A 21,355-nucleotide genomic window follows, 5' to 3' on the forward strand; every position below is an offset into this window, starting at 1 on the left:
CATTTGACAAAGGGCTGTATTCACTAGTCTCTCAAGGTCCCAGGCTGATGGAGGCTATGTTTCTGCAGCAGGAGGAAGAGAACTTGGCGAACTGTACATGTTCTTTTAAGGGCTTCCATAAGTAACACAATTCACTTATGCTCATATTTGTCAAAAGCAGACAGAGTTCAATCCTGCCATGCAGAAAGAACTGGCGTATTTGTGAAAAGCCCTAATTACTACTATACTAGGTTAGGAAAAGATCCAAATAGTTTGTACCCATATTCAAATACAAGAAATCGCTTCAAATTCAAGTATAAATTAATTGAACTAGTGATAACTTCACTGAAAAAGTCTTCATTGTATTAACGAAATATGGAGAAGTGGCTATATTCCTTCTGGTCTATAAAATTTCACTAGCTAGAACAAAGTATCATGTCATAGCAGATGAAATTTTCCAGTTTTGGTATGGACAGAGTATACATCACCTAAACTGTCTTATTTAGTATACAGAAATTTTCTACTGAAGAAAAAAACAGCATAACACTATCCTCCCTTCTACAATCAGCTCATTCTGAAGTTATACTATAAAGACCTGTACTATGGTCTTTTACTGTGTAGAAAAAGAGGCGTATTAGTTTGATGTTTGGGTCCATGTTCCCAGTATTCAGATCTTCCCAACTTAAAATGGGGTTATGCCCCAATAACCTCATTCTAAGCATAAGTTAAAAATGCATTTACTACACTTAACCTACTGAATATTAATCTTGGCCTAGCCCACCTAAAATGTGGTCAGGGCACTTACATTAGCCTACAGTTGGGCTAAATCACAACACAAGGCCTATTTTACAATAAAGTTGAGTATCTCATGTAATTTACTGAGTACTGGACTGAAATGAGCAACAGAATGGTTGCCGAGTGTACCTGTTGTTCACCCTCGTGACTGTGCAGCTGATGGGAGCTGCAGCTTTCGTCACTGCCCAGCAGCATGAGGAAGTATTATACCACAAAAAAGATCAAAATTCCAATCTGCAGTACAGACCCTAAGAATATGCACTGCTTTCACATTACTGTAAAGTTGTAAAATTGGAAGTTGAATCATCCAAAGCTGGGGACCATCTACTATACAGCACAGTTGCAGAAGGCAGTATCTTCTGCAAACCCCAAAGCCACTTTTTCTCCATTTTGGGTAGAATACTGATTTCAGTGTCTATTACTCCCTTACGACTTGGGAGAAAATTCTAATTGCTCAAATCTCATACTGTGGTGCCTGCCATTCTCCTTGTTAGAGTACTATTTTGAAATGGATATATGACATGACTCCTGTGGATGATGAGTGAAGGAGTCAGCTGATGGGTTTCTAGGAAAACTTTCTTTACTCTTAAAATCGAACAGTGATTTTTTTTTGCTGGATACTGTCAAGTCTGCATGGGATACTGGAACTATAGCAGATATCTTATGACAAAGAAATAGCTTATGAACAATAGGCTATTATAGAAGGCCCTTAAATTCAAAGCTCTTTTGTTTTATAAAACAATGTATTTTCCAATTCTTTAAACCAGTGCTTCTCAAAAGGCTGATCTTAAAGATGAACAGCTGCTGCCAGAATGTACATTAGTAATATTATTTCATCAAGCAAGTCTGTCTACAGAATGTCAGACGGACTAGGCAGTGTGATCAGTGATATAGCTGAGTAAAATTTTAGCAGAAACTCCTAATCTTACTGAGTCTGTAGCAACCAGATTACTTGATTGGAGAACCCAACTCTGCAAGTTATTTGGGAAAAATTCATTTTTATCTGGAAAACACTGAAACACACATAGGGATGGAATTTGCTTTTTATGTAACTTCATCACTCTTGGCTTCAATTCAATAGGTGTTCGTTGACTTCTCACTACATTATACATGTAACATACATGAATAAACACATAGTTCTCTGGTCTCAGATCTTAAGCTGGTATGGGAGACAAGCAAGAAAATTAGTCATTACAGTACACGCTGAGGTAATTATGAAGCTATTTACAGGGTTTGGAGACTTACATACAGTGTATTTGGAATCATGGGAAAGCTTTACAGAAAGTGCCACCTGAGCTAAGTTAAGACTTGGGGGGTGGTACATAAAATTCCTGGAGCTATGTTACCAGGGTGATGTCACAGGGAAATGACTGATGCCATGCTAAGGGGCTGGAATTTAACTGATGTTGACAGCTAATTATGTGATCAGACTTGTATCTTTGTACCATGACTCCAGGCCATTTTGGACATGTTAAGGTTGAAGTACCTGCTGTACAGCTGGAGAGAACTTAATTTATGAACCCGAAACTCTTACTCTTGCTTCTACTTTTCCCAAAGGTGGAATGCCTTAATGATCTATAGAAAAACTATCCTAAGACACAGGATGACATGATTCATCAATGGATAATCAACAAATGATGCACAAGTACAAGAAATACTGGGCAAGTCATACGGATTAAATTGGCTCCATATTTAAGTTGCTTCCAGGTGGTATTGAAGAGTCTAAAGATAGGCCGTACCACATGAACTAAGAGAAAAACAAAATTAAGGTTCCAGTAACTTAGTAGTTCAACACTAGTGGCATATAAAAACTCTGGGATTACAGTGAGGACCGACCTGTGCAGCTATTTTTTTCCAGGAAAGGATGTAAACCACCCAGAGCAGTCTTTCAAGAATCCAGAAATATAGACCTTTATGTGACTGTTCCGGTTTTTAAATATTGGTTTAAAAACAATACAGGAGTCCCTCACCAAAAACCTGAGAGGCCGAACAGACCACCAGTTAACCTATTTTATAGTGCTCTAACATCAGTGGTATTCCAAAAGTGACCAAATTGGGACTGAAATATTCTGTAGCCAATTTCTTTTTCCCTGACCTAATACAAAGAGCTAGGAAGTAAGTCATTACATTTTAAGTAGTAAGAAGCATTTCACTACTCATAACATCAGTTTGATTCACTATTACTAATCAGAGCCATCTTTTAACCCATTTCTACTAGGCAAAGCTCCAGAATAAATTGGGAACATTTCCTATAATCTATCTTAACATGCTATTACCTTCTATTTCAAATTTTCTATTTTTATTCAGTCTAAAGAAGACTAATGTTGATCAGCAACAAATTTATCAAGGCTAAAATTTTAGTTTTATGTTACAAGTCTGGAGGAAAAGATGCATCTCTTGAATTTCCATCTGCATACACTACTGGTTTTCCTCATGATTAATTTACCACGCCCTGAAAACAAACCACAACAATTTGACTCCTTCCAAGTATGGACTTAACACACTTTTTTTCTTTTAAATCAACAACAAAATATCACAATGCAACCAAAGTCAGGCGTGCATTTCTCTTTATAACGTAAGTTACCAACAAAGAAGGTCCTAACCGAATCAAAAATTAAATCTCAGAATTTAAGACCAATTAACAACTGAACTGCACACATATTTTGATCAAGAAACTAGTAATGGAATGTTACCCAAATAAGAAAAGCAAGCACAATGCTCAATTTTCACATTCCATATTTCAGAGAAGCAGCATTAAGGATTCATGCCATAAGTTTATTTACAGACACATCTAGTATTTTGAACTCAAGAGTTTGATCCATTTTCAAAGAGACTGCACCTCTTAAAATGCTCCCCTGCGTATCTGTGAACAAAAACATAAAAAAATTAATGGTATTAAAAAAATCCCATTCATTTACAGAAACCCATGTAGTTTCATTAATGTATTGTCTGTCAGTTTATTACTGATACATCAGAAAGCGTTTACAGTATCATGTCTTTATTCATACTGATTTGCTTCATCATATGCACCAAAATCTCTTCATATTAATGGCTTAAATAAATCATTTCCCTTTTAAACCAAGACAAGTACAATTTTTCCTTTCCAAAATACATTTTGGAATTTATTCCAATTATCCCACAGAGCATCCCACAGTATTGCTTTGAGAAAAATTTGATTACAATTAAACTAAATAAATAATTTCATCTCATACAGGGAATTTGCTAACCTCCCAGCACACAAGACTCCTTTGGGCATGTACTAACACACACCGCTCTCAAGATAAAACTAGTATTTATCAGTATACTAGAATTTTACCTGGTTAAGAGTGTGAGCTCTGGAAAAAGTGTAAAAATCCTGGTCCACCATTACTAGCTAAGGGTTGGACACTGGGCAATTAACATCTTTGTGTCTCAGATCAAGGTACACCATCAACCTCATAGGCTTGCTAGGGAACCACATGAGATTATTAAAGGTTTCTGACAAATAGTTGTTCTTAATAAACATTGGCTTTCAGGTGAAGAAATACTCGCTTAAAGGTTTACCAAGTCATCTCCACCAATGTCACAGCTACACTTAACTTCAGGAATTAGCCCAACAGATAACAATATATTTGTGTGAATTTGGGGGAAGGGGTGGAGGGAGAAAGGAATAAAAGGGAAAGCATTGCTTTGGGAAGATTAGAAATCCATTAATTACCTGCTTCATGAATTAAATAAAATATCCTTATTTCTTAAGCAGTTGGTGTCTTACTATAAAGAAAGGTGCAGCAAATCCAGACCCAAGGTACAGAGTCATCATAATTAGTAACCGCCACTTGTTTTCCACTGAAAACGGCAAATTCTGTTGGGGCGAAAAAAAAAAGCAACAAAACGTAACTTTAAACCATCTGACTTTACCTGAAAATAAGTACACAAGGCTGCTACATTTTGTACATAATCAGGCTATATATCATAGCATCTTTTAAAAAATTATCTTTCAAATTCTATGACCTTCATCACACATAACACTAGAAAGTAAAAAAAAATCTGACGTACTGAGCCCAGGCAGTGGTCTTAAGTACTCAGGTGTAAGGTTTTCTCTTGTATTTTAGGAAATCGAAAGAATTTACTCTCCAAAGGGCTAAAGTTTTTCATAACCAAGCAGTCCTACCCTCCACACCCATTCTCAGCCCTTTACTACTAGGCCTTTACAGCACGCTAACTACCCAATTTAAGTCCAAGCTAAACCAAGGAGGGCTAATACCTCTTGATTTGGTCAACTAGTTAAGTAGGACTCGACGCACAACCAGAGGCCCTCATATCCTCATTTGTTTCCAATGACCTCCACTTCGAGTCCGGTGACCTCTGCCTCAGCTTTGGGCTACAATACCCGCAGCAACGGTCAGCAGGGCTCTCCAGAGCTGGGAGGGCAGAGGAGTGGGAGCGGGCGGGCGCTAGGACGAGGGAGGGCCTCCGGCTTTACTTACTCATTGCTCTGCACGGCCAAGGCTGCTGACCAGGGGCCTACTCTTTCTCCCTGCTCCCTGGGCGAAGGGGGACACTCGTCGGCGTCCCGACTCCCATCCTCGGCTTACTACCTCCCTCTCCACCGCCGTAGGCAGCGTCGGGGATAAGCGATTCGCAGCCAACTGCTCCTGCTCTAAACGCAGCTTGGCCCCTTACATACTAACCTTCCCTGGGCCCTCCTCATAGTGGCTCCTACGGACCACAGAGGTTGTGAACCTCCGGATGCTCTGTCCCAGCATAGCGCTTTTGGGAGTTCTGCGACAGGTGCAGAGACCAAAGGCGGAAGAAATGGCGGCACCACACCAAGTCCTCCGATTTTCACGACCTTGTTCCCTGAAGAGCAAAAACCGAGAGGGACGATGGGAAATGGGGCAGAGCGCGCGGGAAATGCAACAACGTGCCGGGCCTCGGGGTTTGTGGGAATTGTAGTTCAGCTCTTTGCTGCGCCTGGTCCCTGAAGGATTGTGGGAAATGTAGTCTCGCGCGAAGTTATGGGAGGGCCAGAACCGAGTCGTTTCCTACCAGCGGTGATTTCATTCAGACCTGAGTTCCTTTAGTGAATTTAGTAAAACAGCTTTCCCAAGTGTGCTCTAGTTTATGGAAAATAAATCTCTCCCGTTTCTTTTTTTGTGTTAGATGCCGGCGATACGCAGTCCTCTGCTAGCGCTGACCAGAGATGTATGCTAAACGAAACAAAGCGTAAACACAATTAACCAAACAATATACACTACAAAGGACGTCAGAAAGAAAACAGGTGAAATGCTGAGCGAAGGATTCCTGAAAATATAGGAAACTGAATAGAACAGGGGCAGTATGAGTATGGCGTGTTCTCAGTGTGGAAGAGAAAAGAAGCCTCTGCTATCCAAAGCCTGGACTAGGAATCTGTGCTCTCATGCTGAACATAAACATTTTCACAGAACAAAAGCAACAGCGAACTAAACATACAGGAGTTATTATGTACATTAGACTCTAAAGGAGAATTTAGAAATATTAAATGTGAAAACATTTCCCAATTATTGTTAAATCAGAATCCTTTAATACATATGAAATTGTAATATGGAATGGGTAATTTATTCAAAAATTGAATATCATATATTGACACAAAGTTACTCTGTATCAGTGATGGATCAAAAGAATAAGATCATTCTGTTACCATTTCTGAACATAGATAAAACATGAACATTGTCCAAGTAACAAAAGTGACCAAACATCACCACGTCCATTCTGACTTCTGCTTCTTTACCAATTACAACCTTAACCTTGTCTTTCTTCCTCCTAAATAAGATTTAGTAAGATAGCCAAAGTCACAGGAAACTACCCCAAATCCTGTAAATCCTAACAACTTCTTACTGAGATGCCCATGGTTCCTTATGGTATTCGACTCCCTCGCTGGAGTGAATATAACCCAGTTTGTTCAGTTATAGGGATGTTCCTGGTGGGCATTGGGAGGAAACCAGTGGTAAATTAGGCTGAAAGAGTGATATTAGGTTAAACTGTGAAGGCCCCTGCTAACCTAAGTTTTATGTTGTTCATAAAACAACAAAATGTGGGAGTGAAAATTGCCTCAGTTGGCTCATTTATACAGCAGCAGAAACAATGAATAACAAGACCTAAGGCTTGCTTTGAAAACTGGGTATAGAATGTATTTTTTAGTCTTCCTTTAGCTTTCAGAGGAGAAATGTTTCCCCCAATTAAAAAAAAAACTTTTATTTCACAAGTAACTTCTTATTGATGCATTATAATGCATATAATACATTGTAATTGTTCTCCTAATAGAGGATATATGACACTCAATTTTTAAAAAATTCCATTCAGAATTAAAATCCTATATGTATTAAAGGATTCTTATTTAATAATTATTGGGAAATGTTTTCACATGTAATGTTCCTAGATTCTCCTTTAGACTCTAATGTAAGTAATAACTCTTGTATATTTAGTTAATTGTTACTCTTAATTTACATTAATTCAGTCTCCTCTCTTTATCTGGCTTTTGGCTAACTCCAAAGGGAACTCCAGGAGAAATTCTAGCACATAGCTTTGGAACTCTCTGCCTCCTCATGAGCCCTGGGGCAAATTAAAGATAGCTGCAAATTATTTTTATCAAGAGGTTAGGTCTTTGCCTTCTCTCCCTAAATCTGGATGGACTCTCTGTGACCATTTTGACCAAGAGAATCTGGCATCAGTGATGCTGTGCCAGTGTGCCCAGGCCTTATAATACTGCAGCTTCCTTTGCTGCCTCTTGGAACACTTGCCATTGAAACTCTACTCCTTCATTTACAATGTCTAACTTTGCTGGAGAGGCCTCCTGGAGAGTCCCAAGAATCCAAAGAAGTGGGTGTCAGCTGGGTGTCAGACATGTAAATGAACGATCTTTGGCCCTCCAGCCTTGTCCAGCTGCCAGCTGAATATCACTGAGTGACCTCAGTCGACGCTGTGTAGACAAGAGTTGCCCAGTTCAACTGTGACCAAAATGCTGACTACAGAGTGGTGATATATATAATGAAATGATTGTTCTTTCAGGCATTAAGTTTGGGGTAGTTTGTTATGCAATAATAAATAACTGGAACAGACACCTAGAAGTAACACAGCTGCATTATTTAGGGAAATGATCTGCCATAAGAAGAACATGGTTTCTTATCATCAATCTATACATTTGGGAATTTCGCTGTCATTTAAAAATTTTATCATAGCTTAATACATATCTTTCTCTCAAATTATGCTTCTGTGATAATTCTCCAGCTATGATGAAGATTGGTTATGCTGAACATTCCCAAACATTGAACGTCTGGGTGGCAGAGTGGTTCCATTTGATGGTGTTGTAACAGATGGCATAACTTGAGGAGTGTCAAACACTCTCAGAAATGCATTTTGCAGCTTTTTAATGTTCCTGATGAGTTAGGTGGTAAACTGGAACGGTACTAAAAATGGCTGAGATCACTTACTCCTTGCATGATTATTCACCTTTGTATCAATGGCTAGATATCCACCATCCAGCATGCTCTTGATAATTATTTAAAAATATTTTCTAATGAATGGTTTTGTCAAAAAGCCAAAGTGAGCACAAAGGAAAATTTTGTATTAGTTTCCATATTTTTCTTAAATGCTGACTAGTAACCAATTAATAAGTTAAATAACTAACATATCCTGAGTTTAGGGGTTTTATGCTAATCTCAATCTCTTAAATTCATTATGGAGAGAAGAAGTTTAAAGAAATTTGCTGATCTTCCATTTTAAAATAGGTATTGTGGTAGATGCCCACAATTTCTTTTGACTCTTCCTATTGAGAGATGGAACCTAATTCTCTTCCTCTTCACCTTAGCGACCTGCTTGACCAATAGAATGCAGTAGAGTGACATTCAGAGCCATCTGAGACTGGCTTTTATCAAAAGTCCTGCAGTTTTCATTCAGGCAGCTTGGAATGTTTCCTTGAGAGGAGTCAGCTACCATGTAAGAAGTTTAACCATCTTGAGAGTGCCAGGATCATGAGGAAGCCCAAACTAACCAACTGAAGAAGCCACATGGTTGGGGGTGTGCAGCAAAGAGGAGAGAAGACATATTTGAGAGCAGTTCCCAGCTCTTCCTGCTGTCCCTCATCACAGGCACCAGAAATATGCATAAAGAAGCCTGCATGTGACTCCAGTGACTCCAGCCTCAGTCATGATTTGCCCACACCTTTATGAGGTATATTAAATGAGGAAATGCCCAACTGAACCCAACAGCCTCTAGAACTGTAAGAAAAATAATAATCTGTTGGTTTGAGCTGTTAAATTTTGGGGTAGTTTGTTGTTTATACAGGAGTACAAATCTGGAACAGGTATCATGCACAATTTCATATACATGTAGCCTAACAATCTAAATTCATTCATAATTGTTGGCAAGAAAATGTGAATCATCCTAGAGAAACTTTTTGATTCAGTGTGATACTCTTTCGCTATAAAATGAAATTTAAGAGAAATGAGATATTGCATGTGTTGGTACAAAATAGAAAACATCTTTAGGGACATGAGGTTTACTCCAAAGTTACATTTTAAACATAAAATCCAATTACTTTAAGTAGCGAGTAGGGTATATATCATAGAGCGAGCAATGTACTTTTAGACTCACATGAGTCTTTGGAGACTGAAATTACATTACACAGAACCATATATCTAAAATTTAAAGTACAATATTTGTCGTTTCTCTCAATAGCTACTGTATTATATTTTTAAGAACTAGGTTAGAGTTTATTTAAAAATAGATTGTTTAGTGAAGAAATGATGTTTCTATCCTACACTGAAAAACTCAAGTTACCAAGTTTCTTTTGGTATTAAGTTTTTAGAATTTCTCTTTATTGTAGAATTAAAGTCAGAATTTTGTGTTAACTTTTACTTGAAATTTTATATTTTTTGAGGGGGAAAAAAGCCTGGTTTCAAGAAAGGAGAAATTGCAATTTCACTGAGGCAATTGGAATTGGAAAATATTCTGCTATGTTTCTGAATGATTTAGTGATGACTGCCTGGAAAAAAAATCTTCTGCAGAAAAAGGCTTACTTGATCAAACTGTACAATTTACTCTTCATCTTGTTTCATTACATTTGAATACTATTTTTTCCCTTAAAAGCGTTTCATCTTTCTATTCCAACTTAATTGCTTAAGCTCAATGTAGGTTTAAGGATGATTCATCTTTTTTAGATTAACTCATAATTATTTATCATTGAGAATTGCCAACTTTATATAGATACATTTTTTTAAGATAAAGAAACTAACATTTCTAAATTTGAAAATCACTGATTCTAGTTCCATCTCCTTCTTGACTTAACTTGCAATGATACTTGTTATAATGATTTGAACAAATTTCTTTAAATTCACCATGTCATTTCGCTCTTGTTCCTATAACTAGAACACTAAGTAGTTAAGTAGATTCATATATTTATTTTAGGGAAACAGAATGTAAATGAGGAAGAGGATTTGAAAATGAATTTGATGCATGATTTAAAAAATAAATTATTTTTTGTTAGATTAGAAGAAAAGCATGAGATATACGACAGAACCAAATTTCTTTCATTACATGTGATGATTATGAAGAACTGTGCAAATAAAGACTATCTGGAAATTTTGATTTATAACCAGTCCTATTATTGCTGATCAATGTATGTAAATATAGCTATTGCTATATTAATACTCTCTAAGTGAGGTTGTAGGAATCCAATCAAAGGTGTTCTGTTCCTCTAGATAACAGATTGGCAACTACATAGTTAATATAATTCATCAAGATGTGTTGTTTATGCTATAGCAGTTTTTGTATTTGGCTTTTCAGTTTGGACATACAATTAAGAAAAATTAGTTTTATTTGAGAATAACATTTATGCACTTAGATTAATTTTTACTGAATTTACCTAATAGTTCTTTTAAACATTTCAACTAATTATAAAATTATTATACAAATTTAGTTAGGTTTGATTTCCAGTTCTCTACACTTTCTTCAATTAAGCTAGACCCTTACAAAGAGCATTCTAAAACTGTGTCATTGTCCCTGAATTGCGCTCAACATCTTCTTACCACTTTGTACTAAGGGATTTTATAAATAGCAGACTTATGAAACTCATCGCTGGGTTTACTGTGAAGATTTTTTTTTCCTTTGAGGATGTGTTACAATGTATTTCATGTTGTCATTTTTATGAGGACCCACAGGAGACATTTCTCTCTGGTCTTAGAATAAACATGCTTCTCCTGGGTAGCTGATTTGCTTTCAACTTATGAGTACTGTGAATAACAAACTTCATTGTGATTTCCTCCTTAGGTTGTTTCCTAAAAAACTGAGAGCCAAATGCATGACCCACGTTCAGTGGAGCAGATGGACGGATTTTGTGTATTTTATTCCTGGCTCTGCCTTCTTTTCTAAATTTATTTACCTTTGCTCACTTTTCTTCCCAATTTTAGATTTATTTTATTTTGTTGTATAGTGTCTTTGCTCTGTACCTCAAATATTTTCTGCAACAATGTTAGTGTGTTAATAAATGAATAAATCATAAATTCTCCTCACATGGAAAGTTGTCACACTGTTATTTTATAAAATTTTCTCTTCTTTATAGATCCTTGGCTAAGTGAGGTAATTAAAACTAGCTATTGTAACCAAAGATCCCCAAATTTAAAGGCTTAACACAATAAAGATTTATTTCTCACTTATGTTGCAGTCTGAATCAATGTTCATCATAATTCAAGTGTCATCATTTTCTTGGGCCTCCACTTAATCTTCTGGCTGCACTCTGTCTGCTACCATGTTAAGAAAGACAAAGTAGGGGCCCACACAGGGTTGTTCCAAGGCCAGATGAGTAGGTGGCATGCATTACTTGTGCCCACATTCAATTATCCATACTACCACCTAGATTCAGGGCGTCTGAGGAGTAGAGATTTCTGTGTGTCTGAGAAGAAATTGGAAATGGTTTGGTTTAACACAGCATTTCTTCCACAGAGACACTCTAGACTTTTGCTGGAATTTTATAGAGTGTCTCTGCAATAATTCAATATCCAATATCAAGTTATGTATAATCTTGGGGTTTTGCTACAGTGACTACAAATCCTCATAATTCTTCTGTAATTTCTTGTTCCTGCACATTTCCCCAGAGTTGCATACTCCAGGCAATAAACTACAATATGGAATCAGATTGAAATGGGTTCAAATCCAAGATGTACCCAAACTATTTAGCTGTGGGAAAGTTGCATGACCTTTCCCCATCTTTCAAATGGAGACAATGTTACCTACTGTGTAGGGTTGTTAGAAGGGTTATTTGACATATTTGCTGCTTTAATGTTCTATTAACACATGACCCCATGACAATCCTTTTTGGGATGCTCCCTTCATATGTCAGTCTTTAAATAACTTTCTGTCATTTTTCAATAGATTGACCATTGAAGTATGTTGATCTTCAGTATAAAAAAGTGTGGTGACTACTAGAATGTAAGCTTCTCTGAGGGTAGGGAGTTTGTGTTTCTGACTATTAATGCATCCATCCTAAGTATTCTCCATAAAGACACTCAGTGAGTATTTGCTGAAAAGATACGAGTCATGTGGTAGTTTGAATATAAATGTGAACACTATGTTTTGAGTGTAAGGTTATGATTTAGTTTTAAAAATTCACTTTATTTAGGCATTTAGTAAAACTATTTTTAGTATGCTGTTCAATGAGTCTGACAACTGTATGCGCTCATTAATCAGTAACACAGTTAAGATATAGAACATTTCAATCACCCATGATTTATGTTTAGCAATATATTTTAAAAGGACTGATTTGTTAATTGCCTCTCTACACTTTAACCCTTGATACCTGGATATTCTCAATTAAAACCAAAACTGAACTCAGTCCTGTAAAAGTGAGGCCCTATTGCAGAGTTTCTCAACAGGAGACTGTATACATTATAAGCTATGAAATTCTTTGTTAAGGATGATGACTCATGCATTATGGGATGCTTAGCTATACCTCCGGCATCTACTGACTAGATGCTACTAGTAGCACTCCCCTCCCTTCCAACTTGTAACAATCAAATTTGTCTCTGGAGATTTCCAAAAGTCCCCTCTGCAGGCAAAAATCATTCTGGGTTGAATATCACTGTCCTATGTTCATCTCTTCAGGACATTGTGAGTAAACAGAACATATACTTGGTCTGAGACAGTGCTTCTGCACTTGCTAGTATCCACGGGGACAATTGCGATTCCTCATCATTCTCAACAAAGGCAGGCCCAACCATCTCAGGATCCTGCTGCCCGCTGGCAGAGTGCCCACTCCCTGCTCTGCCATCAGTGTATGACATCCACTGCCTGTGCTGAACGCTTATAAGCTTTAATTGATCCTCCCTTCTGTTCCACACTGAATCCAGGGCAGATGGGAAGTTATATTAAAGCCTTCTTTTTTAGAATTCTTACCTTGTGAATCTGTGTTCTCTGAGACCCACTCAATTAGAAGGTAATGAACCTATCCTTAGTTCTACCTTTAGAAATAGACAATTAATTTTTAATTAAATGAACAGGTGTGCTTAGCATTCTGTCTGAAAAGTAGTAATGCTCAGTACATAGAGGCCATTATTATTGCTTCCATTCCACTGCTCTTCTATGCTGCTGCTATTTTTCTATCTTTTCCTTAGACTGGGTTTACTCCTACCCTCCTCATGTGGCTCTTCTTCTGTATCACTGGCTCTTGTATTAAGGCCACACAATCTGTGCTCACCTGTCCCAAAGGTACTTACTTCTCAAGCCACCCAGGCTACCAAGGTATTTACCTTCCTGGCCTCTTGTGTCACTGTTTACACATCTCTCAGGTTGGATGTAACCATTTTTTAAATCAGGCTTCTTAGAAAATCCTGTCACCCTGTGACTTGCAAGGAACTGCTTTCCTAACTAGTGTCACTAGGAAGACCGTATTCTAAAGGAAAACACCCAGACATTCTAATAGTTTCCTGATTTTCTCATTGTCCTTGACTAGAAGTGCTCCCTACTTGGACCTTGTGTGCTTTTTGAATAACAAAGGTAAACAGAGCATTTGATTAAAAATATCTACTACAGTTCACTAAAGGTAACATAATTTTTCACAAAAAAATATAAATTTAAGATATGAGAGAGCATCTCTTTTATTCAGCGAGTGAGGAAACTAGGATATTGTTCATTTATCGAGAGGAGGGGCTACCCAAATCATGCAGGAAACCTTGAGTGTGGAGGACTACCAAAGAAGTATAGATTATTACTACTATATTCTGTATTATTTGCAGAAACACAAATTATTATAAACTTGGAAAAGTATATTGAAGTGCTGGTTGAAGAAGCCTTAATTTTGTATTCTTGTAGAATAGCTATCAGCATTAACTTGGCTTTCAACAGTCAATATCCAGAGCTGGGAGATCCAAAATTCCTATTGTTCAATCTATTGTGTCACCTCGTATTTCCCAAATCATTTCTAAAACTCAACAGCTGAGGTTTTTTCCCCCTGTCTCTTTGCATTACTGCTGTAGAAATTATATTCTTAAGGGAAGAAATGGTGGGTGAGGATAGAGGTGAAGGTTAAATTTATGGTTAATAAACAGGTGATGAATTAAAGTTATTTTCCCAGGACACAGGTTTTTACTATCTGAAGTAAAGCAACTGATATGAGTTATATCTGCCTCTGAAATAGTTTTAGGTATATATCGAGGAAGTAGACAAACCTGACTTCAAACGAATAAAAAATTCCAATACTTTTTCTGTCATTCTCAAGGGGAAAGTAAAACCTTTGATTCTAAAATTAGAGACAAAGGCTTAGATACATATTAAGAAGAGAAGTATGAACTTGACTTAAATTCACTATACAAGATTTTTCTAGGAGGCAAGATTATCTAAGGAAGGTCAGGCCCAGTGGAGTGGGGGGAGGGCGGTTAGGGATTGATTCCTGGAAGCAGCAGGGGATTAAGGGGAGAGTAGTTAGAGCAACATGCAAGATGAAAATAAATAATATTTTCACAACTGCATAATTTTGTTTCAGACAAGATTTTTTTGCTTTCCCTTTCTCTGTCTCTTTTGCATGAACCATGGGAATTTGGTGGAAAAATACACAGATCCAAAGTTAAAATCGCTTTATAAATTTAAATAACTTGGAATTCAAAAAAAATCAGAGAAATGGGTGTTAAAGATGAAGGATGCTCAATTTACATATATCGGGAAAACAATATGATAGATTCCAAAATCTGAGTCATAAAGACCAAACAAGTCTGACGAAGTGATTTGATATTGATGATAGGAGAAAACATTTCATTCCTTCCCCTCTTAGATGTCAACTGGCCATCTCCTTTTGGAAAGCAATGCCCTCCACCTTCTATACTTAACCTGACTTTTTTGTCTGTCATTATTGCCATCATTGAGAAGTGTTAAGGATACACTTTCCCATGAAGTCATAACGGCACCAAAGATTCAACCTGTGAAAAAACAAATGTGTTATGTTGATGCAGCTCCCTCCCACACCACAAATCTACTCTTGTTCCAAAATTTCCATTTCATTGGTGACATTCCTCTTTCCTGTCATTTAGCCCAGAAACTGAGAATTGTCTTTGATTCCTCTTTCTCTTTTTTCAAGGGGCTTAGCACTTAATAGGGTAAGATGGAAAGGAAAATCCAGATTGATAGAGGAAAAAACAGTACAGAATGTTTTTAAAAACTAGAAACAGGAGGGGTATAGACACATGGCTGAATGCTCTTTCTCATCTGTGCGTGCAGAGATGCCCAGAGTTGTAGTTGTCAATATTTTAGGTGGGTATCTCAGGCCTGACAATAGCTGGTTATTTCTCTCTTAATCCAAGCGGAAGGATGAAGGAAAGCATTCCTCTCTGTGTGCTCTGAGAAAGTTAGAAACTTTACACTTGACTCTCTAGCTTCTGATTTCAAGGTCACATCTGGTTGTGAATGAGAACAGTACCTACATGAAACAAAACTCTTAGGTAGAAAATTGTTTCCATTAGTCTTTCAGCTTCTCAGTTCTGCTCCTCTTCCTACCACTCTGTCACTCTTCTCTTCTGCACATTCCTCTCCCGAATTCAAGAAACACATTAAAAAAATGGGTATTATGAAATCTAAAATTAACACATTTTAACTGTCTAAAGTTGACATTATATTGGAGTGCTAATTTTCTTTGAAGATTTCCAAGTTAATAGAAATCAAATCCTAAGTAGAAGGAATGATTCCTCTACAGATAATTTCAAACAACATGAAGAGGAATAAGGTTGTGTCTGTTTCTGTTTCATCAGGAGAGACAGTTCTGGACAAAATTGTAAATATTCAGGTGGTTTCTCTACCACATAAATGTTATGAAATCATGGAATGTTTTAGATAATGAGCTTCTTTTTTTGGCATGGGTGCAACTAACTATGTAATTTGTATATCATATTTTAGATTACATTGTTTTTCTAGGTATTTGAAATTAGTATCTTCAATAAACATTTTTAAAAAAAGACCAGTTTCAATTCTTCCATATTGGTTAGAAATGTATGTTCAAGTTGAAAATACAGAAAACATGACATATTTTAATTTTTAACAAAATGTCATTGTTTCTGGAAACGTTAAGTCATTTTTATCCCTTTCAAACATATTACTGTACAAATACAATCTTAGAGAAATCTGTCATCTGTGCTAAAATTTTACAAATTTAGCTTTTTTGTACTAGTGAGTTTGTAAATGCAGTATGTAATGTTAGACATAATAGACTAACAGTATGGGTTTTTACTAATGAGCCAGTTATAAATAAAACTTTATAAAATTATAAGATTTATAAGATTATAAGATTATAAATAATTCAAGGAAAACTTAAATAAGCCAGAAAAAGCAAATATAGAAAATTTACAATTTTCCCTCAGAATGTTCTCTAATATCTTTAAGAATACGTAGTATATTAAATTTTGGTTATTGTATACAAGGTGATTTTAAGGAAATGATGGAGTAATTGTCAAAGATCAAAAAGTAACCAAAGTGAAATATACAATTTAGGTCAAATCTTTTCTTTGTGAAATTTACAGGTAACTATAACAAAGAAATGGATTTGGCACAAGCCTTAATGCTCTATTTCATTTCACTTTGGTGCCTGTAGAAATAATGCTAGGAATTTGTAAAATAAAAATTTTTAAAGATGAACAGCAATTAAATCTAAAAATCTATTTTTAAAAGCTAAATTATCAAACAATAGAAAGTTATTTTTTCTTGAATAGGATACAACATTTTAGGTATGTATTAGTAACTGACTAACTGTCAAATGGAAATATATAGGTTTCTAGGATTACCTAAAATTTCTTAACAATGTATAGATTTTCTTTGAGTAACAACTGGCCTAAAAGAGACCAAAGCTACAGTTTCTAAGTACATCAATTTTAAGTTGAAACAGAAAAAAGGATGATGTTGCTTAAATTTGTTTAGAGCTGACAGTGCTTCAGTACTCAAACAAAAGAATAAACTGTGAAGTTGTATTCTTACTCAGGCTAATATTTTATTTAAAAAATTATTTAAGTAGAGGTTACTTTTTTTTTTTTTAAGGAAGAAACTAATTAAATAACTAAAACATGAAGAGACTAAAGAAAAATCTCTCAAACTGTATAAATACAAGTTTAAAAAAATCAATCCTGTTCTATTATTAAACATGTAGTGGCTTTAAAGCATCACAATGAGAATAGAATGGCAAGTGCAGTGCTCCTTCTGAGCTATTCTTTTACAACCAGAAAGTAGAAGAGAATGTTTTGGAAGATGTTTACTTTTAATTACCTTAATTTTGATTTTTCTAATGAATGTCAATACTTTTAACCAAGTGAATTCAAATGCTTATTTTACATTGTACCGTACACAGAACATGTCAGAACTAATAAAAAATGTAAATGAAGGAAGAAAAATAGCTAATATTTCCTTAGCATTCTTTCTCTTTTACTAGCACATTAAAAATGGCCCAGTCTGCTATGTCTGTGAATAGTCTTGCCTATGCTTGCTTAAATGGTACCAGAAATCATAAAGAATGATGAATGTTTTCATCAAATTTTAATTACAACTGTGTGTAACTTTAAACTATAAAATAATTTAGAGAAATTAAGCAGAAAATTAGCCAGAGTAAGAAAGCAGAATTTATTGTGGTAGGAATATGTTCTCCCTGCTAGCAGTGTAGATTTCACTTTCCTTACTGATCATTAAATTCTGTCTCCTAAAGAATGCAGAAATAACAAGCCACAGACAAAAATAAGTTTTGAACTTGTGAGACCACTGGTCCTCCGCATCCAGTAGTTTGCCCCTGAAAATGACACCTTGCCACTGTGCAAGCACGTGAATATGATTCTTAAGGGGGCTGCATGGATTTCATAAATGAAACTTTATTCTTTATTTTAGAGTACATCTAACTTCCATGAGCATCATGAAATGGTTGTTGATGCCACTAAATTTGGAGTGTTATTTTTATGTAATAATGCATAACTAAGACAGAATTTGTTACCTGGAAATGAGATGCTGCCATTGTTACTGGGATCAGGCCTTGGGCTTTTTTCCTGTGTGTTTTTGTTGTCACATGGCATTTTCCCTATGTGTCTGTGAACAAGTTCCTTCTTCTTAAAAGGAAACCAGTCATATTAGGCACATCCTAATCGTCACATCTTAATTTGATTACATCTGCAAATACTTTATTTCCAAGTAAGGTCATATTCACAGGTACCAGGTGTTAGGACTTCAACAAATATTTTTGGGAGGCACAGTTTAACCCATAACAACGGAGCATCAGAAAAATTAAAGGGATCTAGCCAGGGTACCAATAGTGTTGACTGCAAGATTTTTCTAAATTACTGGTTTTCTCATGCATTTTGTCTTTAGATACACTGAATTATTGATGAACTGAACAATTTTCAAGTCCAAATTTTTATGTGCTTGCATATTCTTCCCTAAACTGTGTCCCTTCCTCCCTCTGCTTGGTGAATCTCTTCATCTTTAAGATGTATTACCATATTCTGAGAATAGCCATCTGCAGCTGCGAATAGCTCATCTCCTTTCCAGATGAGCTTGTTTATCAATTCACTCAAAAAATCTTAATGCACAATGCTAAATATTAGATATGGTGGTAGTTTTTAGGAATACAGACCTTAGCCTTAAGGTAGGAGATAGTCTAGTAGAGGACACAAAATACAAATAATTGAAATAAAGTTCAATAAATGATAAAGTAGTCATAACATTCTATAGTGACTGAGAGGAGGAAGACCAAGTCAGGCAATGGTAGAGATGTCAGGGAGACACTAGTCAGAAACATTTTGATACAATGTTTTAAATGCAAAAAATATTCCTAAATGAGTCTTTTAATAAAGCACCTATTTTTGACTGTATAAATGTTCTCTTCTCATTAATGAACTATTTTGTTAATTCATTTATTGAGTCATTCATTCATTAAATTTGACAGTTATTTCTGGAATGAGGTACTGAGTTAAGTTTCATCAGACATATGTCTGAGCTGTTTTAAAACAAACATTAAGTGGAGTAATGGATTAAAAACATATTTACCATCTCTAAAGTTAGTGTAACAACTTCTATTTTTGAACTGTTGATCAAGCTGTATTTAACTGTAATGGATTAGTTTTCTAGAAAAAATTCTGTCAATTTGTAATTTGTGTATCTCAAAGTGGTCCTTAAATATTCTATAGGTAATTCTCCTAAACAGAGATTTTAGAATAACTGCAGTTAAAGTTACAAGTGATGATTGTCTGTAATGGTAATTTTCTTGTCTTAATGACAGTAAGATGCTCATTATTTTTTAAAATGTGTGTCAACCATTATTCCTGTTTAGAATGCTGTCTTTTCTCTAGAAATTTGTAAACAAACAAACAAACAAACAAAAACCAAACCCTACTTCCTACTGGTAGTGCAGTAAAGTGTGAGGGAAGATGCTGAGCTTCACATCCTGATGTAATAAAAGCCCATATTGAATTCCCATGGACTTGTTTTAATATTATTACCCTTAAAACAGCAACTTTTGGGGGCAAAATGCTTTACTTTCACATTTGTCAGTCAAGGGTTTATATCCATTCATGTTAGTTATATGAATGGAAACATAACATTTTACCAGTTCATCGAGTTTCTTGTCTTCATAACATTACATAATAAAGGAGTAATTTTAGTTGACTTTTTACAATAGCCATACCTTACATGTAGTGAATACAATGATATGGATGAAACAAAATTATCAAGTTATTTGTTTATGAGCATTAGCTTTTTCTTTCAGAATCAGTCTAGAAATGAACTTAACAGATGTTTTTTGTCAAGTATGAGAAACCCATACACATTATTTTATTCTTTGCTTTTTATGATGACTTTTAAAAACCGTGAAATGTATATAGGTGAGACAATAGAAATGAAAGAGTTTTCAGCCAGACCTTTCTGAAGGAGTTATTCTGCTAAAAATGGTTTTAGTTGTCTGAAAGGCCAACTATTAAGCTTCTTTATGACAGTAACAACACTGGCTTCTCCTGGTTTATTTTGGGTTTTTTAAGACGTCATTGTAACTGCTTCAAGGCCTATATATTAGTGGCAACTGGTTGAGAAAACAACAAAGACTATAAGCCTGTGTGCACCACTCTGCTTCAACAGTATATCCTAATGGCAAGCCTCACCTGTGTAATATAGTAAAGTTTAACTCTAAATTTCATTATTTTCCTCTTTCCCTACCTATTTTTTCTTTCTTTTTCCTTTTCCTTAAAAAATTTTTGGTGTGTTATTAACAGGAATTCATCTGTGGTGTGGCTTAACTATATTTCAGAAGGTCATCAGATTGTGAGACTTCTTTTTTGAAACATTTTTGTTCTATTGTTTTAAAAAAGAATTAAAGCAAAATGGGTATAGAGGGCAAGTACCTTAACATAATAAAGGCCATATAAGGTAAACCCACAGCTAACATGATACTGAACAGCAAGAAGCTGAAAGCTTTTCCTCTGAGATCGGGAACAAGACAGGGATGCCCACTCTCCGCACTGTTATTTAACATAGTACTGGAGGTCCTAGCCACGGCAATCAGACAAAACAAAGAAATACAAGGAATCCAGATTGGTAAAGAAGAAGTTAAACTGTCAGTATTTTCAGATGACATGATATTGTACATAAAAAACCCTAAAGTCTCCCCTCCAAAACTACTAGAACTGATATCGGAATACAGCAAAGTTGCAGGATACAAAATTAACACACACAGATATGCGGCTTTCCTATATACTAACAATGAACCAATAGAAAGGGAAATCAGGAAAACAATTCCATTCACAATTGCATCAAAAAGAATAAAATACCTAGGAATAAACCTAACCAAAGAAGTGAAAGACCTATACCCTGAAACTATAAGACACTCTTAAGAGAAATTAAAGGGGACACTAACAAATGGAAACTCATCCCATGCTCTTGGCTAGGAAGAATTAATATCATCAAAATGGCCATCCTGCCCAAAGCAATATACAGATTTGATGCAAACTCCATCAAATTACCAACAACATTCTTCAACAAACTGGAACAAATAGTTCAAAAATTCATATGGAAACACCAAAGACCCGAATAGCTAAAGCAATCCTGAGAAGGAAGAATAAAGTGGGGGGGA

At 35.8% G+C, this 21,355-nt stretch overlaps 1 protein-coding gene and 1 non-coding gene across 2 annotated transcripts; both read right to left on the reverse strand.

Moving 5' to 3' along the window:
- Positions 1-3,535: 3,535 nt before the first annotated feature.
- Positions 3,536-5,641, reverse strand: LOC118913793 (cytochrome c oxidase subunit 7C, mitochondrial). Its single transcript, XM_036888046.2, has 3 exons — positions 5,445-5,641; positions 4,472-4,615; positions 3,536-3,637 (listed from the first exon to the last, which is right to left on the reverse strand). The coding sequence occupies exons 1-2, from the start codon at positions 5,517-5,519 to the stop codon at positions 4,499-4,501; spliced, it is 192 nt and encodes a 63-aa protein (XP_036743941.1). The 5' UTR covers positions 5,520-5,641; the 3' UTR covers positions 3,536-3,637; positions 4,472-4,498.
- Positions 3,742-3,804, reverse strand: LOC118913798 (small nucleolar RNA Z39). The gene has a single exon (XR_005025346.1). It is a non-coding gene; the product is annotated as a small nucleolar RNA Z39 (small nucleolar RNA).
- Positions 5,642-21,355: the final 15,714 nt, after the last annotated feature.

The sequence above is a fragment of the Manis pentadactyla genome, chromosome 2 (assembly GCF_030020395.1).
Source record: "Manis pentadactyla isolate mManPen7 chromosome 2, mManPen7.hap1, whole genome shotgun sequence".
Taxonomy (NCBI): domain Eukaryota; kingdom Metazoa; phylum Chordata; class Mammalia; order Pholidota; family Manidae; genus Manis; species Manis pentadactyla.

Excerpts from the sequence above, each read along its gene's own strand:
- LOC118913793 (XM_036888046.2), bottom strand. The coding sequence starts at position 5,519 with ATGCTGGGACAGAGCATCCGGAGGTTCACAACCTCTGTGGTCCGTAGG. Across the intron at positions 4,616-5,444 it reads ATGAGGAGGGCCCAGGGAAG|AATTTGCCGTTTTCAGTGGA; the intron begins GTTAGTATGTAA and ends TCGCCCCAACAG.